General features: G+C 42.3%; 1 protein-coding gene across 6 annotated transcripts in view; it reads right to left on the bottom strand.

Annotated features, from left to right (window-relative positions):
• EXOC6B (exocyst complex component 6B) overlaps positions 1-20,348 on the bottom strand; it is a 307,343-nt gene that overhangs the window by 180,526 nt on the left and 106,469 nt on the right. For 3 of the 6 annotated variants that reach the window (XM_075042264.1, XM_075042035.1, XM_075042111.1), the window contains exon 7: positions 5,356-5,427. The exons of the other annotated variants lie outside the window; for them this stretch is intronic. In XM_075042264.1, the coding sequence (XP_074898365.1) occupies positions 5,356-5,427 (72 nt within the window). The remainder of the gene's footprint in view (positions 1-5,355; positions 5,428-20,348) is intronic. 6 annotated transcript variants of the gene reach the window in all.

A 20,348-nucleotide genomic window follows, 5' to 3' on the forward strand; every position in this document is an offset into this window, starting at 1 on the left:
TGATATGCTTTCTCAATAGCAGTATAAAGTCTTTCCACCCCTCCCTCTCTCCCTCAAGGTGGCAACTGCTACTCAAAATGACCAATCCTACCAACTGAAGGATCCTAGTACGCACATCTTAAGATCTTCAGGTCCCCCACAAAGCTACAAAAAACAAGTGACTACTGATGCTAACCCCAGATATAGACAAGCCATGGCTCACATACTAGCTTTGTAGGTCTTCTGGAAAGAGTTACCAAAGATAAAACAATCTTCCAAGCTTCTGATTTAAAAGAGACTTCTGGGCTATGTCTGTCTTAAAAGCCAGTATAAATCTGCATTTATCCCTGGAGGGTCTTAGTACCAAAGGGTTCCCATTGGGCTTTAACAATGCTACTGCCCTTTTTCATGAAACAATGACAAATTCTAGTTCACTTGATGGATGCTTATCCTCTACAGAAGTCAACAGCAAAAATGTGAAGCGGATACTGAGCATCACAATGTTCTTACAAAATTGTTTAGTCTCCTCAGCAAAACATGATTAAAAACTCAGCAACAAGTAATGAAGATGTGTTGAAAGAGATACCAATCTCAACATAAAAGCCAGCTCAGGTTCCTCCCAAGTCCTTTCAGCAAAATGGATCTCTGCTTTTCCGTAGGGCTCTCGGCAGAGATTTCGTTCCTGGTTTTGTCAAGATTGCCCACCGTAAAGGCTTTAGAGAAAAAACAATAAAAGGAAAGGGAAAGATGTTAAAGCAGTTCAGTCTAAGACGACACCGAACTATTGCTCACGCAAACTTCAGAAAACCATTCATCTTCTGAATGGACCCACCAAGAAAGGCGTTTCAGGGGCTCTGACACAACAGCCATCCTTGTGGGAGGTCTAGTGAAAATTCTCAGTGCCTAGAACTTACAAAGCCCGGAGGAAGATAACACTGCTTAGCAGGATCACTCAAGAAAAGCAATTGTCTTTTTAACAGAGAGAACAAGGGCAAAATTCCTTCCACGAATTTATAGCCAGAGGCAGCTTAGCCTGGCTAAAACAATGGGTAAGGTGGCACTTCAATACTGAAGATCCTCCACCTAGATCAGGAGAGAGGAAGACTCCAGGAAGACCACAGAAATTCCTACAGACCTACTGGCCACCTGCAAAGCAGGGTGCTAAGAGGTACGGGAAGTTACGCATAGTATATTTGAAGCGACTCAAGAAATTTCCTATCGCAAATGGTGTTTGGTTCTCAACAGAAAACCAAAACTGATTACGCTGGACCCTCACCCATTCACAGGGTAGTAAGTATTTGTTGATAATTACAGGCACTTACTGAGTAGAATAAAGCCATCACTCTTGAGCAGAGACCTAAACGCAAGCTGAACTATGTTGTATGCAGCTGAAGACTCAGACCAGGAGTCCCACTTTGCCGTTCATGTCCCTCAAGAAACCTGAAAACGTGTTAACATCAAGTAGAAATTTCACATCCTTATCCGCACATACTGCATCGGCTGCTGCGCGCTACAGCTGAATGTCCAAGAGGACCATGAAAAATGGACATTTTATATCACTTTCAAACAAGTCCCGCAACAGAAATGACAGATGAAAGGCAAAATCATTATGTGAATTTATCCCATCAGCACTCATGGCTCGGATCATTTCACTAGAAGCAAAACAGGCTTTGAGCAACAATGAAACTACTGTGGCAAATTCACTTACCCCTCCTTCCTTGCCTTTGGAGGCAAGAAGCAAGAGAGCAATTTTCTATGGTGAAAATGTCAAGGAAACTCCAATGCCGGGCACCAGCTCCACGAATTCCTTGGGCTTGGGACACTCCACTTTGCCAAGCCAAAACCCAGCAGCACAACAAGTGCTGACTTGGTTGCACAGAATGATTTGAACCTTGTGAAACATGCACGTGACAGAAGCTTTGCACCCAGAAGCACGACCGCTATTAGCCAGCAGCTTTGCAAAGGTTTTTGGTGTTCATAGATAAGAAAAATTCACAAATCCACAAGCTCAGCTGCTATCTTTGACAGACCCCCACCAAGCAAGTCCTCCTATTCAACCTCTACATCCCATGAATCTGACAAAACCTGGGCATCTAACCAGCCAACCTGCCTGCCCCAACGATTAGATCAGCTGAAACAGGTTTCCTGGCTCAGACCCCGAGCTGAACAGAGGCAGCAGTGACCGATGGAGAAGGTTAGAGCAGAACAAAGATGGGTAAACTCCAAATTTCTTCCTCTTGCCCCATTTTTGGTTGCAGCAGGGAGAGGTTCCTCATCACCATGGCTTTCTCCTAGTGCCCGGTTCTTTCTAGAAAGGAGTATTTTCACCAGACACTTGGCATTTTACAAAAGCAGTGCCAGAATATCTTATAATACTCTTCAACCTCCAGCTTGCAATAAAAAATTGTAACCCTAAATATTTTACAAGGACATATTTACTTGTTTTGTATAAAGCAGATATGACAAATTTTGATGCAAAACTTGGGTTTGTTGTTCTTTAGTTGTGTTTGGGTTTTTTTTGACAGCAAATAAATCTGGTACCAGATAAAAAGAAAACAATATAACTCTGAATAAGGTCTAAAAATGTCAATACCAAAGATTGATGCAGCATGGAAACTGTGCCTTAGTGCCTAGGAACCAGGCATTTCTGTGCCTCACAGCTACTTTGCAGGGTTTTCAACATCTCTCTCTATATGCACACAGTTCTCAATTTATATAAAACAAATGTATAAACACACTGGAAGAGTCTTTGAGAAGAGTTGGTAACATAAAAAAAGAAGTTCCCACGATAAGCCAAATGGCAGAAATCATCGGACACTGCTGTAGAAGTATTCTTACATTTAAATGTACAGTAGGTTTTAATTATATTGCAATAAAGAGCTATATACATGGGCATTTTTTCTGATTTACTAGATCACTTCTTTAAATTATAAGCCAAGCTGTGTTTTTAAGAAAAACACTTTTTTAAAAAATAATTAAAAATAGAAACAGCACTGTAGCAAACATTTGGAAAATTTTCGGAGTCGATTGTTTATTGGGACTCCAACTGATTTTAATGAAAAATATGGTTATAATTTTAAAAAACAGCACTTTTATGTTTTGCATAAGGAAAGTCCCTACAATGCAACCTCCAGGGCACTTTTTAAAGAAAAAAAAAAAAAATCTCAAATGGTCGCAGGGCTCTCTGGCCAAAAGCCCTCCTCGAAAACCAAAAGATGTGGGTTGCAAACTATTTCAAGTATCCACAACAAGTGAAACTGGATGTAGAAAAGTATGTTCTCAACATTTACTTCTGTTTATGGTGAAACTGGAACCAGATGACCCCTAACAACATATTGTGTGAACGGGTAATTAACCAGCTGCAGATGGAGCCCAACTGCTGATCATTTACATTCGCGGCACTGATCATTTCCATCCAGCTCAAGGAAAAGGTCAGCTGGGGGGTAATCTGGGACGGTCCCTCCCATCAGAGCCTCCAAATGCATCCCCAACACTACAGGCTTCATCCAGCCAAAGAGTTATCTGGAGTGCAGAGCTCTGGGGAGCGACACTGGCCCAGTGCAGGACATCTCACCAGCTCCCGGTGCCGGACATCTCACTGGGGCTGTGCTGGTGGAAGAGAGGTTTGGGTCCTTCTCCCATGGGTTCCTGTTGCATGGTGGTTCTCCCATATGGTTTCCCTGCCTCACCTCTACCATCAAGACCCTCTCCTGCTCACTCCACCGCAAATGTTATCCCAGTCCTGTTTGGTTTCTTGTTGCTGTGAAGGTAACAGGAAAGATCTCCAAGAGACCCTAACTGGACTTGGATCAGCCTGCAGTTATGTTGCCTTGATCTTCCACAGTAACTTGGACTTTCGTCCCCTTTTCCAGTTCACTCATAGGAAATTTCTGCCTTCCCAGTACAGGCAGTGCCTCCTCCACCAGCTCTGCAGAGCACACACGAGGCAACGCCATTTTCTCCTGTCTCACCTGGAAACACATGAACACTGTTCTGACGTGGACCACAGCACTTCCGAAGCCGGTACAAAGGCAGCATTTATCTTTTTAGATCACTCCTGAGCCAACACGGCACTAACCTTTGGGATATAACACACCGTACGGAAGTTTCAGCAGGAACTGAGGTTGTTCAGACATCAAAGGGCTGGAGATGATGACTCTTCAACTACAGGAGCCCCATTTGCTAAATGCCAATAAACCCCTAAATCAGGATCCCCTGTGCTAGTGCCCATTTGGAAAGAGTTTTTAACCAGCAGCCATGTTTTATCCCATTTTTTTGATAGCTAAAATGCAAGTCACCATGACTTGATCACACTTTTATATGCACCCAAACCTCATTTAAATTAGGAATAAAACAGCACTACCAATAGTACACATATACACATATGTATACATACATATACACACACACACTTTTTAAAAGGGCCAGTTTCATCAAGCTGAAAACAATTATGAGCCAAATCAGTTGGGAAAAAGAACGTAATCAGAAAAATATGAAGACTAATTGAAAATTGTTTAAGAACATTTTAACTAGATGCTCCAAAAGCCACAATCCCACAACTGAAAAAGGCGGCCACGCTAGTTAAAAGGCAACCTGGCTCAGACGGAAGTTAAGGAGGCTATAAAAAAAAGAAAAAGGGAACATGACAAATGGAATAAAGAGAAAAGCTCAAGCTGACAAACAAAAATCTGGTGTTAGGATGTGTAGATAGCTGATACAGGAAGCAAGAGGATACATGAAGAAATCAATGGCTGGTTGAGTTAAGATTATCAGCGATTCCTTCTTCTAAGTACATTAAGAGTGTAACAGTCTAATGGATTGTTCCTCTAGCAAAAGGAAAAGGTTGGGGTTTTTTTCCTGTGGAAGTGCAGAACTGGAAAAAAAAATGTGTTCAATAGTATCTTATTCTGCACTGCTAAGGGAGGTCATCATATCACAGACATGCAAAACACTTGTCCTCTTGCACTGCCATGCAATGAAATGGCAAGTGGGATAGCAAGTCATTTTTAGTTCAGTAGGTAGTACAATTTAGATGTACAAGCATGGAAATATTGTCATGACTTCTCCTAATATACTGAATTTAGTTGTGGTGTCCAAATTCAAGAAGGTGGGTGAAAAACTGCTCTGGTTTCATACCCAGCAGATGACCAGACTGGAAAAATTGAAATTTTTCCATTGGGAAGCAGAACTTGACTGATTTCTTCCACCGCAGTGAAGGTTAGTGAACTGTAAGTACTCAGCCAGGGAACTTGGGTTTGCAGTTTAGTGCCACAAAATCAATCCAAGTATTTCAAAGAAAGCCAAAGGTAGACTAGAAATTAGGTCCACGTTATTATCAAAGAGATTAAGTGAATAGACACATCAAGTACAAAGTACCTTAATATTTGGAGAGAGCAGAAGACTGAAGAATATCTTGGCAATTATTTTCCACTGATTGTATCTGCAATCCTTTAGGAAACGAAGGGAACAAACATTAAAAAAGAGGAAACAACAACAAAGCACAGAAGACAGAGAGCAGACAGGCAACAAAAATTTGTGAAGAGTGGAAGTAAACAGCACAGAAACCTGCCAATTACACTAAATTAAGGTATTTGCACAACTGAAGACAACAAACTTCAAGAGAATTTTAAGGGAAATTATATCCACAACTGGATTGACCAATCCATCTGGAAAGACTGGTCAGTGGACACATTCAGGAAAGACTGAAAGGTTAGGAGGGGACAGAAAGGTGAAAAGTATCTGCCTGGGACCCAAGAGAGTGGCGAAAGTTGAAGGAGCTGCCATCGCGAGAGATGAGAGCAGAGCACGACCCCAGAGTCCAGGAAAGCAGCTGGTGCAGAGCTTCGACAGCTGAAGGGTTAGAAGGGACAAAATGGGTTGCCCAGCTCTACAAGGATGATGGAGATCCATTAGCACCCATCTACAAATTACACAAAGCATGGGCCACCAGAACGGGATGAACACGGCACATGGACCCAAATGGAGGAGCATGTAAGGGATTTCTCTTAAGAGCTGTGTTAGGTTAACACTTAAAAACATTCAACTAGCATTGCAGGAATGACAGATTTTCAAAACCTATGGGATGAGAAAATCAACAGCATCGTACCTTGAGTTGTTTTGCCACCTTTAGTAAATAAATCTGGAGACAACTAACACCCACTGTGCACTGTCTGGGTTTGGTCTGTTGACCTTTGAGATTTTGTGAACATTTAAATGTAAATGGAAATCTTCTTGCTTAAAATGAACATTTTCTATAGAAAACCTGTTGTCCTTTAAGCTGCCCAAACACCTCGGTCTGGACTGAGAACAAGTAGACAACCCTTAAGCCTGGAAATGGTTGGTTTGGGGGGAAAAAATGTACATATATATAGTAACAAAGAGTGAAAATTCAGAGAGGGGCACCCAGACCGTGTCTCATCCCTAATGGCACCATTTGATACCAGGCAATGGTAATAATTCAACAAGAATAAATATATGCCAGAGACAACCAAAGAAATACTTTCCTAGTAAGCCAAACCATGGTGTATACAATGCTGCCCTCTCCCCCAAGGTCAGTCCTCCTCCGTGAGTCAGAACTCGATTCATTTTCCCGTAACACAGCAAGTTTAACAATCCAAGAATTTTAAAGTTTCATCAAAATCCATAAACACATTTTATTCTATCCAGAAGAACATTGAACTTGGCGGGACAGAGTACCACAGCGGTGGCCCCAAGTCAAGAAAAATCCTCTTTTGAAGAGTCAAAACATCTCCCAGGAGTTAAATGAAGTAGGTCTGGAAAATGGGCATCTACTCTAAATACAAATATTCTCCTTTGTCATAAACAAAATACCCATAAAAAGCTGGTAATTATTCCACATTTACATTAACAGCATGTTAAAAACATGTCATCCTATTAGGTGAGTGAAGTTATCCGGATCAGACAAATTGGCAAACTGAGGCATACGTGGATTAATAACTTGCCCAAGGCCACACATTGAGCACTATCAGAGTCAAAATCAGAACACCAAAATCCTCGCCTGCTGGAGCTGTGCTCAACCCATTTTTTCTTTAAACTCTCGGTTTTTTTCTTTTTAACTTGGTCTTTGCCACGAGAAGAAAAACAGGAAGTACGAATCCTTTATTCCTATAGGCATAAAGTTTTAAGAGATCACAGTAGTCAGGTAGTCTGACATCCTGAAGAACACAGACGAGGAGTCATCCGCTAATTAATACCTACTTCAAGGTCAGTAGTTGTGGTTGAACTGGAACACAAAGCTTTTAGAAAAAACAAGCCATTCTGATTTTAAAGGTTTTCCAGGGATGATGCAATATCCACCACAAATCTTGATGGATTGTTCCAGTAGCTCATTACCTCCACTCCCATACCTTTACCCCATATTTGACCTTCACCATTACATCTTATCAAACCTTTGGCTGGTTACATTAAAACAGTAGCTACTAACAGTGTTTCCTAACAGACATCCAGAGAAGTAGAGGTCACAATCCTCTTCTTTAATAAATTAAAGATACTAAGTTCCTCAAGCCTTGTATCATAAATCCTGTTTCCTAGGCCTAATCTTGATGAAGGTTCAAATTGTTGCATCTTTGTACAACAAAACCAGGAATAACTCTAGCAGTATTAGGACAACCTCTGTGTAAAACTCTGATGCTTAACAAAGGCAAATATTGGGTTGCACGGAGAGATGCTTTGCAGGTGAAATAAAACACTTGCCACGAGTATGTTCAGTAACGCTCGTGACATGGCTTGCTTGCAATTTTTGCCTGAACTGTATTATTCTACATCCTGCAAGGTGCAGCAACTGGGGAGGACAGGTCAAAAGTTTAATTAAAAAAATTATTTAGAAGATAACAGTCCAAGCAGAGGTCTTCTATTCTACTCTAATTTGTCAGATAAAAAAATAGGTCCTTCTGTTCCCATATGGATTTTGACCATAAGAAAGCTCATTCCTTTAGGACATCCTACAGTCCACTGGAATTCATTTCACAGCAAAGATTTTTTTATTTTTCACTCCATCCTACCCAGACACCATATGTACCCAGAGGTGTCTCCAGAGGACCCTCAGTAGCATTTCTCCGTACCTCTAACTTCAACCTCTTCCTTAGTATATCTGTAAAACCAGCCCACCGTGTCCTTTAGCAGTTTATATCAACTTATCTGCCATGTTCTTCAAAGCTGCCAGGATAACCATGCCTGGCTGAAAACAGATTCACTGATGAATCTGTTGCATTAGAAGCAAGACATTTAAGAGCCGTACATGACCAGAAGGGCTTAATATCCATCTCATGTGATAACAGGAAGACTACTACTCTGCAGGAGGAAGACTTTGCTGGTTCTTTCTTCATTACAATAAAATAAGCAGCAAATTAGCCATCACAACAAACCATTTAATAAGGGGAAAACGAGCTGAATGTGAACTAAGCAATCCCATACTATTATACAACTCTTCTATTCTATACAGTAACAAACACCACCACCCCTAAACTCAACAGAAGGAAACACGTGTAAAGATCTTATTCAGCCTCAAGAGCTTCCAGATCAATGAGACTATGGTAATTGGACAAGTCTGTATCCATCATTAAAGAAAAGAATAACCTTAAAAATATAATTAGACCTACAATCAACAACCTTTGAAAAAGTACTCACAGTTTTCACATTGCTCAAGATCTGGTAGGAAGAGTGCAGACTGGGTGAATAAGAAATCAATTTTTATTTTCCCTGTTCACTTTCCTTCTTCCCGTGGCTCCAATTTATAAGACATCCCCAAATCATGCACCTCTGCTTCAAGTTAAGTCTGGAAAATTTTTCACAGGCGTGTGTTGAGAACATACTTCACACTTCACCAACCACATGCACATTGCCACATATCTGCATGATACAAACAAAGCCCCCACCAAAACTAGGCTAAAGCGAAGCCTCTGACTTAATTCTACTATCAATCCACTGCATGATTTCCGGGAGCTGCCACCCAGCATTCAGCAACCTGACCTGAAGTTCACATTTGGTCAGCACTTCTGATAAACGGTACTTTCCAATTGGTTTTTACTGAGGTTTCCAAACGAACTGTAATTTTCCACATTTTCAAAGAAACTAACCCTTCTTTGTGTCCTGGATGGCCTTCAAAGTTTTTATTCAATTTTATTTCTACGTTCTCTTATATTACTCCTCCTCCTAAGATAGTAAGGGGATTGTTTTTCTACCACCATTTTTAGTAATAAGTGGCAGAAAACTCAAAAGTTATCACCTAAAATTAAAAAAGGAGAAGAGGAAGAAGAAAAACTGTTAGACAAAATCAAGAATTCCTAACTCAGTCTAATATTGTTTGTGAGAGTAAAACAGATGTCTACAAATCAAGTAGACCATAATTTCTCATCACAACAGTGCAGGAACGTATTTCAGATGAAGCTTTTTTGAGTGTTGGGGTTGTTGGGGTTTGGGTTGGGTTTTTTTAAGGGTGCCTTAAGAGAGAGCTAAAGTGCTGAATGTTGCACTCAGACCAGCAGCTCTCAGACTGCATATCAGGAAATCTTCCCAGCAGCAAATAAAACAGAAAAATCCTTCTAAACACAATGAAATGGAAGAGAGAGAAAAGATGACCACATGCTAACAGGGTATAAAAAAAAAACCTTACAAAATTCCAAATAAAAGAAGAGTCATAAGTCACAAGAAGCACCTTCCAAACTAGACTTTTGATTTGCAACTGCAGATATTAATGACATGCAATTAATAAATCAAGACCTTTACCCCCTAAAAGAACTCAGATATTCATCTGAAACAGACCCTATAGTCAGATCAGGTTTTTTTAATTCTTGGTGCTCTTCCGAGATACTAGATACATCAAGTACCAGTGACTTATTCCAATATATTATTTAGTGCCTTGAAAAAAAATTGCCACATCTCCTCTGCTTGCTACCACCTCCAGGTCTCCTCACCACCCAGAGGACAACCCAAGCTATTTCCAAAGTGTGATGGAGGAAACATCACCACCACCAAGGCAGCAGCAAGAGGAAGCTGAAGGCATCCTCACACCCAAAAAGGCATTGGAGGAACCAGAGCAGATGAGCAAGGCAGGACAAATTGTGCAAACCATACAAAGTTGGCAAGCTGAGAGACACTGCAGACTCTCAAGAGGGTGGAAATTATATGTTTCTAAAGTTGCAAAAGCCCCATGCAGTCGAACATCACTTTTTTGGTTAAGTATTTTGCAGTTGTCTTATGGAAGCAATAAGCATGCGCCATGCCGTGTGCTGAACAAAGCACGTAATTATTTATCATGGTTTACTACAAGAAAAAACCCAACAGACTAGAGGTCCAGAAGGGCCTTTGAGTCATGTCCAGTTAAGGTAGCTACCGCACACCAACCCCTTCGGCACACACCGGCGCTCAGCCCTCCGTACAGGAAAATGCTTACTCTGCAATTTCTCTCTTTCAGCCACCGTCAGGAATGAGGTCTCCTTCCGAGATTTGCAACACAACCGGCCAAGAAGGGAGAGCAGTTTTGCTGAAGGCCACATAATAGTTTCCTGGTAATTATCCTCATTCCCTGCTCACCGGGCTACACCGACATCAGTAGCTTCAACCTCACAGTCAATAAATAAAACCTTTAAGCAACAGCATTAAAAAGCATATATTAAGCACAGGACTCCGGAGTAAGCTTACCTCTCTGCAAGGTGTTCTTTAATCTTTACAACAAACCTACTGAAGTACAAAACCTTACGCTGGAAACCAACACCAAGCCGCAAGGGCTGAAGACAAAGTGATTACACTGAAACGAAGCAGGTCCTTTGCTATGACCCACAGCAAAAGGGGCCCAACCTAGCACCAGGGACATCTGAGCCACCGCAGGTCTTCAGGACCTGGAAACCTATTCAAGAACAAATGAATGAGTTCTCATTTTAGCCTGATTTTCATGATCTCAGAGGGGCACCTCTAAGGCCTGGCAACCTAAGACAGTATTTCTACAGATGACATGATTGCCATCTTTTACACCAGATGTAGAAAATCATTCTGAGCCTGATGTGAGCAACCTTCACCTTCTACAATTTTGAAGTTTTGCACTTCCCCAGGCTGTTTCTTGCCCCAACTTGTGTCCTACCCTCACTACACCACAAATTCTGCCAGCCAAAAAGCAAATATTCAGATGGTAGTTTAGGAAGACACAAATTAAACTAATAAGCATCAACAGGTCTTTAGTGGCCAAGAGACAAGTTCTTAGATTTCTGGGTAACATAAAACACCTTGGTACCTCCCTCCACATATAGAGAAGAGTATAATGTCAGTACTCGTTATTACAGTCTCAAATCTCCTATCCGTGTACTCAAAATTAACGTTGAAGTTGAGTGATCACAGCACACAGGGACACGGTTAGATACAGGGACATTAAATACATCAAGTTTCAAGTGATCAGTGCCTTTAGTGAAATAATGCCAGTTGTATACAGCAAGTTAGCATAGTCAGGGCAGCTTTTGAGTAAATCGTTCTGGTCAAAGAAAAACAGAAAAATGTGTGGAAGTCAAAGGTATAGCTAAATGCCCCAGAACAATGAAAAAAACACAACTTCCCTTAAAAGTTTCTCTTCTGATCTATTGCCTGATGCAGCCAACTGCAAGGAAATTGTGGATCAAACACTACATAATTTCAATACAGCTATTTTTACCTTCAGATACTTGGAGTATCACAAGCCTAGCACCTCTCCACCTATTTTTTTTGCTTTTGTTTGGTTTGAAATAGCAATTCTTAATTACTTTCCTTAGGTCCTCCCCAAGCGCCATTTGCTGCTGCTCTGCGCCTTCCACTCGGCCAGCTCTGGCTTTGCGGACATAAAACTCGCATCCAAGGTGCAGTGATGTGGGATGCTGAAGGATCCAGCTCCAAACTGCTCCACAGAAGATGGCATCCAGCACAGAGCCTGCTCATTCCCACCTTACACTGATTTCTACGGTAACACATTACTTCTTTCCTCTTCAAGCATTGCTGCCTTCAGCTCCTAACTGCTTTTGTTCCCAGGTCCTTTATGGACCTGATGGTCCTTCCTTAATGGAAGCTCACTTTGCAGACAGGTTATTATTCCTTTTTCCTCACTAGTGGTAGCAATAGTAGATAGGTGTCATCTGACATCTGTGCATCATAGAGATCCCTCACTGCTGTATTAATTTTCATGTAACTAGTGCAAATATTAGTGGCAGTGCACTAGTCATGGGAAGTGGCAAATGGAGTGACAAAGTGATCTTCTGTCCATCACATAAAATGTCGTGCTCACATTAGTATCCGCAGCATTCACAGTACCCAGTCCTAACACAACGTATTCACATAATGAACACCCAATAATAACATCCCAGACAGCAAACATTCTTCTTTTATTCCAAACCCTGTGTTCATTTTAGGTCATTATGGTGATATTTGACATCTTTTTAAACACATATGAATAGAAAATGGCATTGATGAAGCAACAGTCAGACAAGGAGGTAAAACTGCCTGCTGCTTCACAAACCCAGTAGCCAAAAATAAGGTTGCCCTTCATCTCCAAGTACATACTTACAGGTATGTGAAATCAAGGAAGCAGAGCAGGGGTGAAATGCGAGTGCGATGATTGCTCTGACCCTTCTAACAAGCAAACATCCTGATTACCACTAGAGAAAACAACTGCGTAAAAAGCATTTCACTTACGGTACCCTACGCTCGCAGCGTGCTGTGGAAGTCAAGAGGCTATAATCACACATTTCACTCATTTTTGTCTGGGGAATTCAAGGCACAGGTTTTCCCTGAAGAGAATCAACCAAGAAGAGATGGATGACTTGCAACCACTCAGCCCAGCTCTCGCAGGCAACACAGAAGGGTCCTTTATGTTGCATATCTAGTTTTATTTTACTTACTTCCCCAAACCCTACAACCACAGCCATTGGGAGCTTTGATTTAAAGCACAAATTAAAGGGGAGAGAGGGAAGGAAGACAAAAAAGCTAACTGCAAAACATACATCAAATGCAGAACAAAATAACTGACCCGAAGCCGATGGAGCTGCCTCCGCTTCTTCCACAAGCTATACCAGAGGCTGCTCTGCCAGGTGCCATTTTTGCAACTCAACCAAAAAATAACGTGATGATTTCATCTGATTTCCTATCATTTAGTCCCTGAACCTTCTAAGACTTCCACAAAGATTACAGCCTGCAGATACTAGAACAGGTCTCATTTGGTAGTTGTCCAGCTATCCTAGAGTACGAACATGGAACACAAGGGGAGAAAAATGTTTGATTATAAACAAGAGAGGATCTGGCATTGTGACCAACCTGCTCAGTCATAACAGACACATGAAGTGACCGTGTAATTTCAGATTCCTAAACTCACCTACTGGAACATGTCAGACAGTCACTTCTTCTACAGTTAGGGAATTTGTCTAGGAGGTGGCCTCACACACTACCTTATCCTGCCAAGGATTAATAGGATCTCAGGTGTTAAAAATTAGAGTTAATGATTGAAAAAAAACATGAGTTTCAGAGAAGGAGATGTCCAGACCACTTGCAGCGAGGAAGAATCGTATCTGAGCACTGAGCGTTGTCTGATACACAACAAGAGGTTCTCTGAAGTTACCAAGCCATTAAAAAATCCTGTGCAACCCTAGCTGAGGACGCCCAAGCTATCAGTTTACACTTTAAGGGCTTAAATAAAAACTCACATGGCATTGACTCCCTAGAGATGCATACACATCCTTAGAGAGGGCATCACTTTTAATTTTTTATCAACTGATTTACCGCAAAGCTGTAGACCAAAGACAGAGATGCTCTAAGACTCAGCTACAAACCCAAACCTCTTCATCTGCCCAGTTTTATCACTAGGAAAAAGCAGAGCACATCAGATGTGGACAAAGCAATTACTAAGATTTGCTGGTAAAAACAATTCTCGGTGCTTCCATTTAAACACTTCTCAACATTGTCTATGTTCAGAAATACACATTCCTTTAAGGTAGCCATGGGTCAGCGGAAGAAATAAATTGGGCATTTTGCTCACATGCAGCTTTTAATGGATTAACAAAGCTTTCCTAAGCCATGACTGTGATTTAATCCATACACTCAGCAAACAGGATCCCGATCTCCAAGTCTGGCCAAGATACATACGCTGGAGGTTGAATGCTCCCAACAGAAGCTCTTTCCCTTCCCTCAGAAGGCTGCTTTGGAAGGACTGCTCCCAACAGCAGGCCTTGCAGTGCTTCAGTCAAGCATTTCTAACCTACAGTCAGCACTAATGTGCGCATGGTAAAAAATAGATTATTCCAAATCTCCACACATCCCCCTTCTAAAACTTTGGGGTTATTCCAACAAATGGAAAAATACTTCAAAATATTAAAGGGCACCTCCTTAATACCTCAATTTTGACTGTTGTTGAAGTCCTGCATTAAAATCTGACTTCAGGGAAGGGTGAAAGGAGGAAGAAAAGGAAACAAGCAAAAGGCAAAGGGGGTAAAAAAAAAAAAAAAGAAAAAAAAAAACGCACTTTGCTCTCATTTTGCAAGCTAAACCGAACATTGAGCATTTTCCACTGCTTTTATTTAAACCAGATCCACCATCCAGGACAGACACACTGGCAGGCCTACCTCCATCAGGAATCTGTCTCTGGAGAAGTACACTGTGGAGCTCACAGGTAGATCAGAAAGGGGTTCACAGCACCTCCAGCTCTCACCGTGTTCTGGTTGTTGCTGAGGGGTTCTGCATGCAGCCGAGTCAAACACAGACCCCAGGGCTGCAGCGTTAACTCGAGTGATGGAGGGAGATGTAACAGAGCAGATAGGAAAGAAAAAGAACCACGTTTTCCTTGTGGTGTCACATCCATCAAGCAGGGAAGTCAGGAAATGGAGTGATGTCTGCTGAAAGGGCACCAAGCACGGGCAGGACACAGGGGATGGACTGGTGCCACCGCTAAGCTGCCATGGGACGCTGGCAGTCGTCACCCATCTGAGCACATGGCAGCTCCCTCCTGCTCCTCGTCCCCCTGTGCAACATGGTCTTTGGAGAAGAAACCACAGTCCCTACGGACACACAGCACTCTATTCATTAGGGGCCAGTCTGAATTTCTTTTTTCCACTACACAGGAACAATAGTTCAGCCTATTGAGGCAAAGAGCCAAAAAGTTTGATATGGAAGAAGTGCATCTTAGTTACACCAAGCTTTGAACAAAAGCCCTGCACAACCAGTAGCACAGCCTCTCCCCCACAGCCCCTCTCCTGTCCTTCTCCCGTTAACAGCTACTGAAGTTTGGATTTCAGTTGTTTGGACCTTCCTGGCCACGCCAGAGACCAGATTCAGTTCTTTCACTGCTTCTTCATCCATCAGATTTTGCATCCAGCTCTTGCTGATAACTACAACTGACTAATTCTCACTCTTTCCACTGCACTCTATATCCACAAGCCCCACACTACCTCTGGTTGCTGCTGGAGTAGCTTCCTTCAGCTTTCCCATTTACAACAGCCCCTGTGAATTTGCTCCACCAGCAGCTTCTGCCTTCATGGATGCGACGCCGCAGACCCACACAGCAACTTTTCATTAGGTCCACGTGAGCAACGCCTCACCAACAGTCAATGCTCCAGAGCAGGGGAAAAAAAAAAAAAAAACCTTAGTATGTGAGCTGCAACGTAGGCACAGGATGAGGGATGTTGGCAGGACAAGACCTCATTCACCATTTGCAACTCATTACTTCTGGTTTTGGACAGCACGGAGCCTCAGCACACCAGACCTACCTATTGAACCCAGCATAGATCACCACTGTCAACAACTATCAGCCTGGTAGGCTTGTGCATGGGGGGAGGTGACCAAAAGCAGCAGCAATACTGGAAGACAGCAATGAGGTTACCAACACAGCGTGTCTTACCAAATCGTGAGAGTCTACATTAAGTTCTGGAATGCTTCCTGCCTGGTTTAGCTTTCCATCTGTTGCCAAACAGACCCCATAGCACATATATTTCTATTTGTATCCTGGTATTTGGCAACAGCAAGAAATATTTCTTAGCAAGAATAAAAAAAAAAAGTCTTCCATTCACACTGAAACATCTACTGGACATCCCTGTGGGCCTAATTCCCAGAACACTGAAATCCAAACCTCCAAATGGGAAAAATATACTGATTACCTGCCAGTAACCTCAAGAGTGGCAAGCCAAGCCCTTAATAACAGTCTGCATTACCATCTGGCTACCACACAGTAACTGGGAAAATGTTATTGTTCTGAGTTTGACTTACTTGTCAAGATAATTGCTTCAGTATTAATTAAATGTTCCTCTCTGCAGCTGCATAGAAAGCTCACGTGGATAATTTACTGATTGCACAGTATATGCTTCCCTTGAATTAGTGGGCACAGCATGACCGCTAGACCCGAGTCTGTCTGTTAAACACTAAACATTAACATTTTAGAGTCTAAAAACCAGAGTATCTGTTTCAGAAATTTGAAGGCCAATTACAAGCATGACTTTTTACACCCTCCGAACAATTAAAACATTGGGGGGGGACGGGGGGACCACCCCACCACCTACTCAAGCAAAGCATTTGGTGCTGAAGTCACTACCCCGCACACCCACTCACTTACATCTAAGTCACCAGAGTTCACTGGCACACAAATATTTCTCAGCTGAGGATGCAAAGGCATTTCATAGTCACGCAGCTGCACAGAGCCACCAGGAGAAAATCCACCCAAAGCTCTGCTCAAGGCTGTCCAGAAGAACTGCCTCCATCTGCAGCCAACTGCTGCAGTCACGTCTAGAAGCTGCTCAGCCGATGGCTGTCCTCCTTCTCCTACCTTCAACCTCAGCTTCAGCACAGCAGTCATCTCTCCCCATGGGGTGCCCCAATCCCAGCCGCTTCCCCACCTGCACATGCTCTGGCTCAGCCTCAGGAATAAATTGATATTTTTTTAGCCACCCCTCATTCTTCTAATGTTCATCTGCTGCTAATCCTACTCACAGTCTACTTAAATATTATATGAATTAATATTAACTATGAAGGTAACAGCAGAACAAAGGGCCTGAGAGTCCACAAAGAATTGCTGACAGTTCAGAAATCTTGCTGCAGATTACCTAACAGGGGTCACTATCATTACTCCTCAAAAAGCCACACTACCTTAATTAAAGAGCCTGACAAATTATAATCAAGACTGGATCATCATATTTACATACCCACTTCTACCAATTAACCAAATCAACCATTGCTGCAGCTACAAAATACTTTATTACTTGCTTTTTCAGCTCTTGCCAAATTGTAACAAGTTTTGTCCAGCATCCCAAGCCTGCCTCAAAAAAGTGCAGGATGCTTAAAATGACATTTATTTTCCTTTAAGTTCTGCAGCCCTATTTCCACACTCTCCTTCACAAAGAAAATGAGGAGTAGGGTCAAGATATTCCATCCGGAAAGCTCAGGCCAAAATCTTTTCTACATTCCCCTGGCCGCATCTCAACCGCTTCTTCTTCTGCATTCAACGTATGACCCAGTTTGGAAGAAACTAAAGGACCCAAAGAGCCCAGAGGTTCTCAGGAGGAGAGGGAAGGGATTGTCCTGACATGGATTACATTGCTATGTTGTTAATTACATCGAGCCAGTTTTCTATTGAGATTACAGACTGCGACACTGCCGTTGTAACCTCTGAAGTCTCTCCAAAACCTTCTTTCACTGTTGCTAGCTTAGCGCTCTTGGTCGAGTCCCAAGCTGTGGAAATTTGGGCTGTGTTTTGATCAAAGCCCTCCTCGTGTTCCGTGCAAATTTCAACACTTGTGGTCGCTGGGTTCCCCCGCCAAGCTCAAGCCGTTGCCTTTCAACACCCGTTGCTCCCTGCTTCTTTCAAGGGGTGATTAGGCACGGCTCTCAAGCAAAGCTGGTATTTAAGAAGTTGTTTGAAGGCCTGGGACAGGGTTTTACATAATAATCATGAGTTTGTTTAATTAGGCTCTACAAAGTGTTTCAATTTTAGATCAAACCATTCAACTTTTTATCCCCTTCTCAGAGATGTAGTCTATCTTGAAGGAACTATGAAAACTGAAAAAATTACAGAAGCAAATGAGCTCACAGAGAACCACATGAGAAGGACACACTTCCAGCCCCCAAAGATCCCCATATCTCCACGTGCAGGGGCTCCTCAGCAAAGCCCAGCTCCTGTCTCCAAGAACACAGCCTTTGTTAATGAAGTCAGAGCATCGTCACCTCATCTTGCTGGCAGCCTGAAGACCAAATCAAACCCATACATCACTGACAGGCAAAGAACTAACACAGCTCCCTTTGACTGAGCTATAGTAAGTCTACTTCTTCCAAGCACAGTGTTCGTATTGGACATACACAAAAGAAAAGGTGTAACAACCTACTGCACCACACAACTAGGAGATTCTCTTAATGAAAGAAACCAAACCTCTCAGGGTCATTTCTGATCTACACAGCAACAGCCTTCTCCATTGGGGGCCTTATCTGAAGAAATGAAATGTCAAGCTCTTTCACTGTGTTACTGTTCAACACAGAATGTTTCCTTAAATGCAGGAGTCCAAAGCAAGATACGCCAGGGCAAGCGTTTTCCCCTAGGCACTAAGATATAGATAAGGTTTCTACTAAAAAAAGGTATCAAACATACTTGTGGCAATTTTATAGCAATTTGTGCTCCCATGCCCAACAGATGAACATGCAGGGCTGGATGGCATCAGAGATGTGGCTTCCTTGCTCTGAGTCTGTCAGCGCTCTCAAGGACCAGATTCTGATGATATCCAAATACACTCTGGAAGCTGATGCTCCAACTGCTGACAGAAGTACCTGTCATCTTTAAAAAAAAATGTAATAATCTAGAAAAGCTTCCAATCATAAAACTACCTCTGCATTGACACTGGAATCATTAGGAGATCTCCCCTAACATGGGAAGCAAACCAATTTCTCCTGCAAGAGTTCAATCTGGGTAAAACTGAGAAGCAGGAGGAAGTTTTAATGTCCAAGGGGTGATAATAACAGCTGTTGGGTAGGGAAGTGTTTCACAGGCCTTCTCGAACACACTAACGGGGTCTTGCAGGCTCGACCCTTTGGCTGAACACGTAGCTACACTCTAGGAAGGGATCCAAGCTGTTCCACACTTCTAGTTGTCAGCAAAAAAAAATCAAATGGCCAACAAAGCCGATTCCTTCCTCTGGCCCCAGGGAGAGATTATTTCTTCTGCAACATCAGTTTTGAATTCACCTCGCCTCAAGTGTGCTGCAAAGACACTCAGTCCATGGCAAGAACACAGCTGATTTACCCTGGGACAGAAGAAGCAAAGGGCAAATATCAGGTAAATCAGAGCTGGAGCTTCATTCACTGCAGGAGACGACTTTCCCTCTGGACAGACTGACTCCTTGTATGCAAATACCAAAATGCCATTACATTAGTCACAAGCAGGACAAGAGTTACCCAGAATGAATGCTTCTATTCAAAGCCAACAAATACTATGTTCTCTCCCCGTGGCATCCTCTTCTGGACCAAGCTAAGCCCTGAATGACTTTGTTGCTCTTCTGAGCTGGCATCTGGCAGTGAGATCACTCAGCCTACGTCACTACAGCTGTGAAGATGCAAACCAAATTTGGTTGGGTTTTGTTCGATTAGCTGAAAAAAAGCAAGGTCTGACAAAATCTTAAGCTGTACTGATGGATACAAGTGTGAAACACACCAAGGGTAACAGGAATATCTAAACTGGTTTCAAACTGTAGCACAGAGAAACATAATTTAAGGTCAAAAGCCAACATTCCTAACTGACTCCAGTATTACTGGGATTATTCTTACCCTTCCATGATCAGCTTTCTGTTTTTTAATATGCTTCAAAGACAACTACAAAACCAGGTAGCTCTGGTCTTCCACACAGACCCTGAACTTCTGAAGCCTCATAGGCATGAATCTAAGGTACTCCAGAAATAATTTTAAACTTTCTGAACAGAGTCTTGAATGGATAAATTATTCAGCCATGTTCCTTGAAGACACACAAGGAGCACCCATGAGATCAAACAGAAGCTACTGAAGATGAGAAAATAAAGCTGCTATCCATATGCATGAAGAAAGAGCCATCTATAAATAGCAAAGTAGGAAGTTAAGTCTCCTTTAGGAACATAATTTATATGAAGTTGTTTTTGTTCCCAACTTCAGAAGTGAGAAATAGGAGGAGGAATAAAAATTTATTGCAATCTGATGTAGATGTTGGACGGCAGCTTTCATATCTTTGCATTCCCAGAAGCTGCTTTACGTGAGAGAGCGCTGCGGCTCCAGAACAGTGCTGAAAGCACAAGCTGCAGAGCAGCAAAGCACTCTCCCCAACACACTCAAGTGAATACGCTCTCAGAGCTCGTTGACTTCATTTTGCCCAGGTCTGTTTGCAGCCACGTTAAAAACCAACAGGCTAAGAG

Source organism: Buteo buteo, chromosome 1 (genome assembly GCF_964188355.1).
Source record: "Buteo buteo chromosome 1, bButBut1.hap1.1, whole genome shotgun sequence".
Taxonomy (NCBI): Eukaryota; Metazoa; Chordata; class Aves; order Accipitriformes; family Accipitridae; genus Buteo; species Buteo buteo.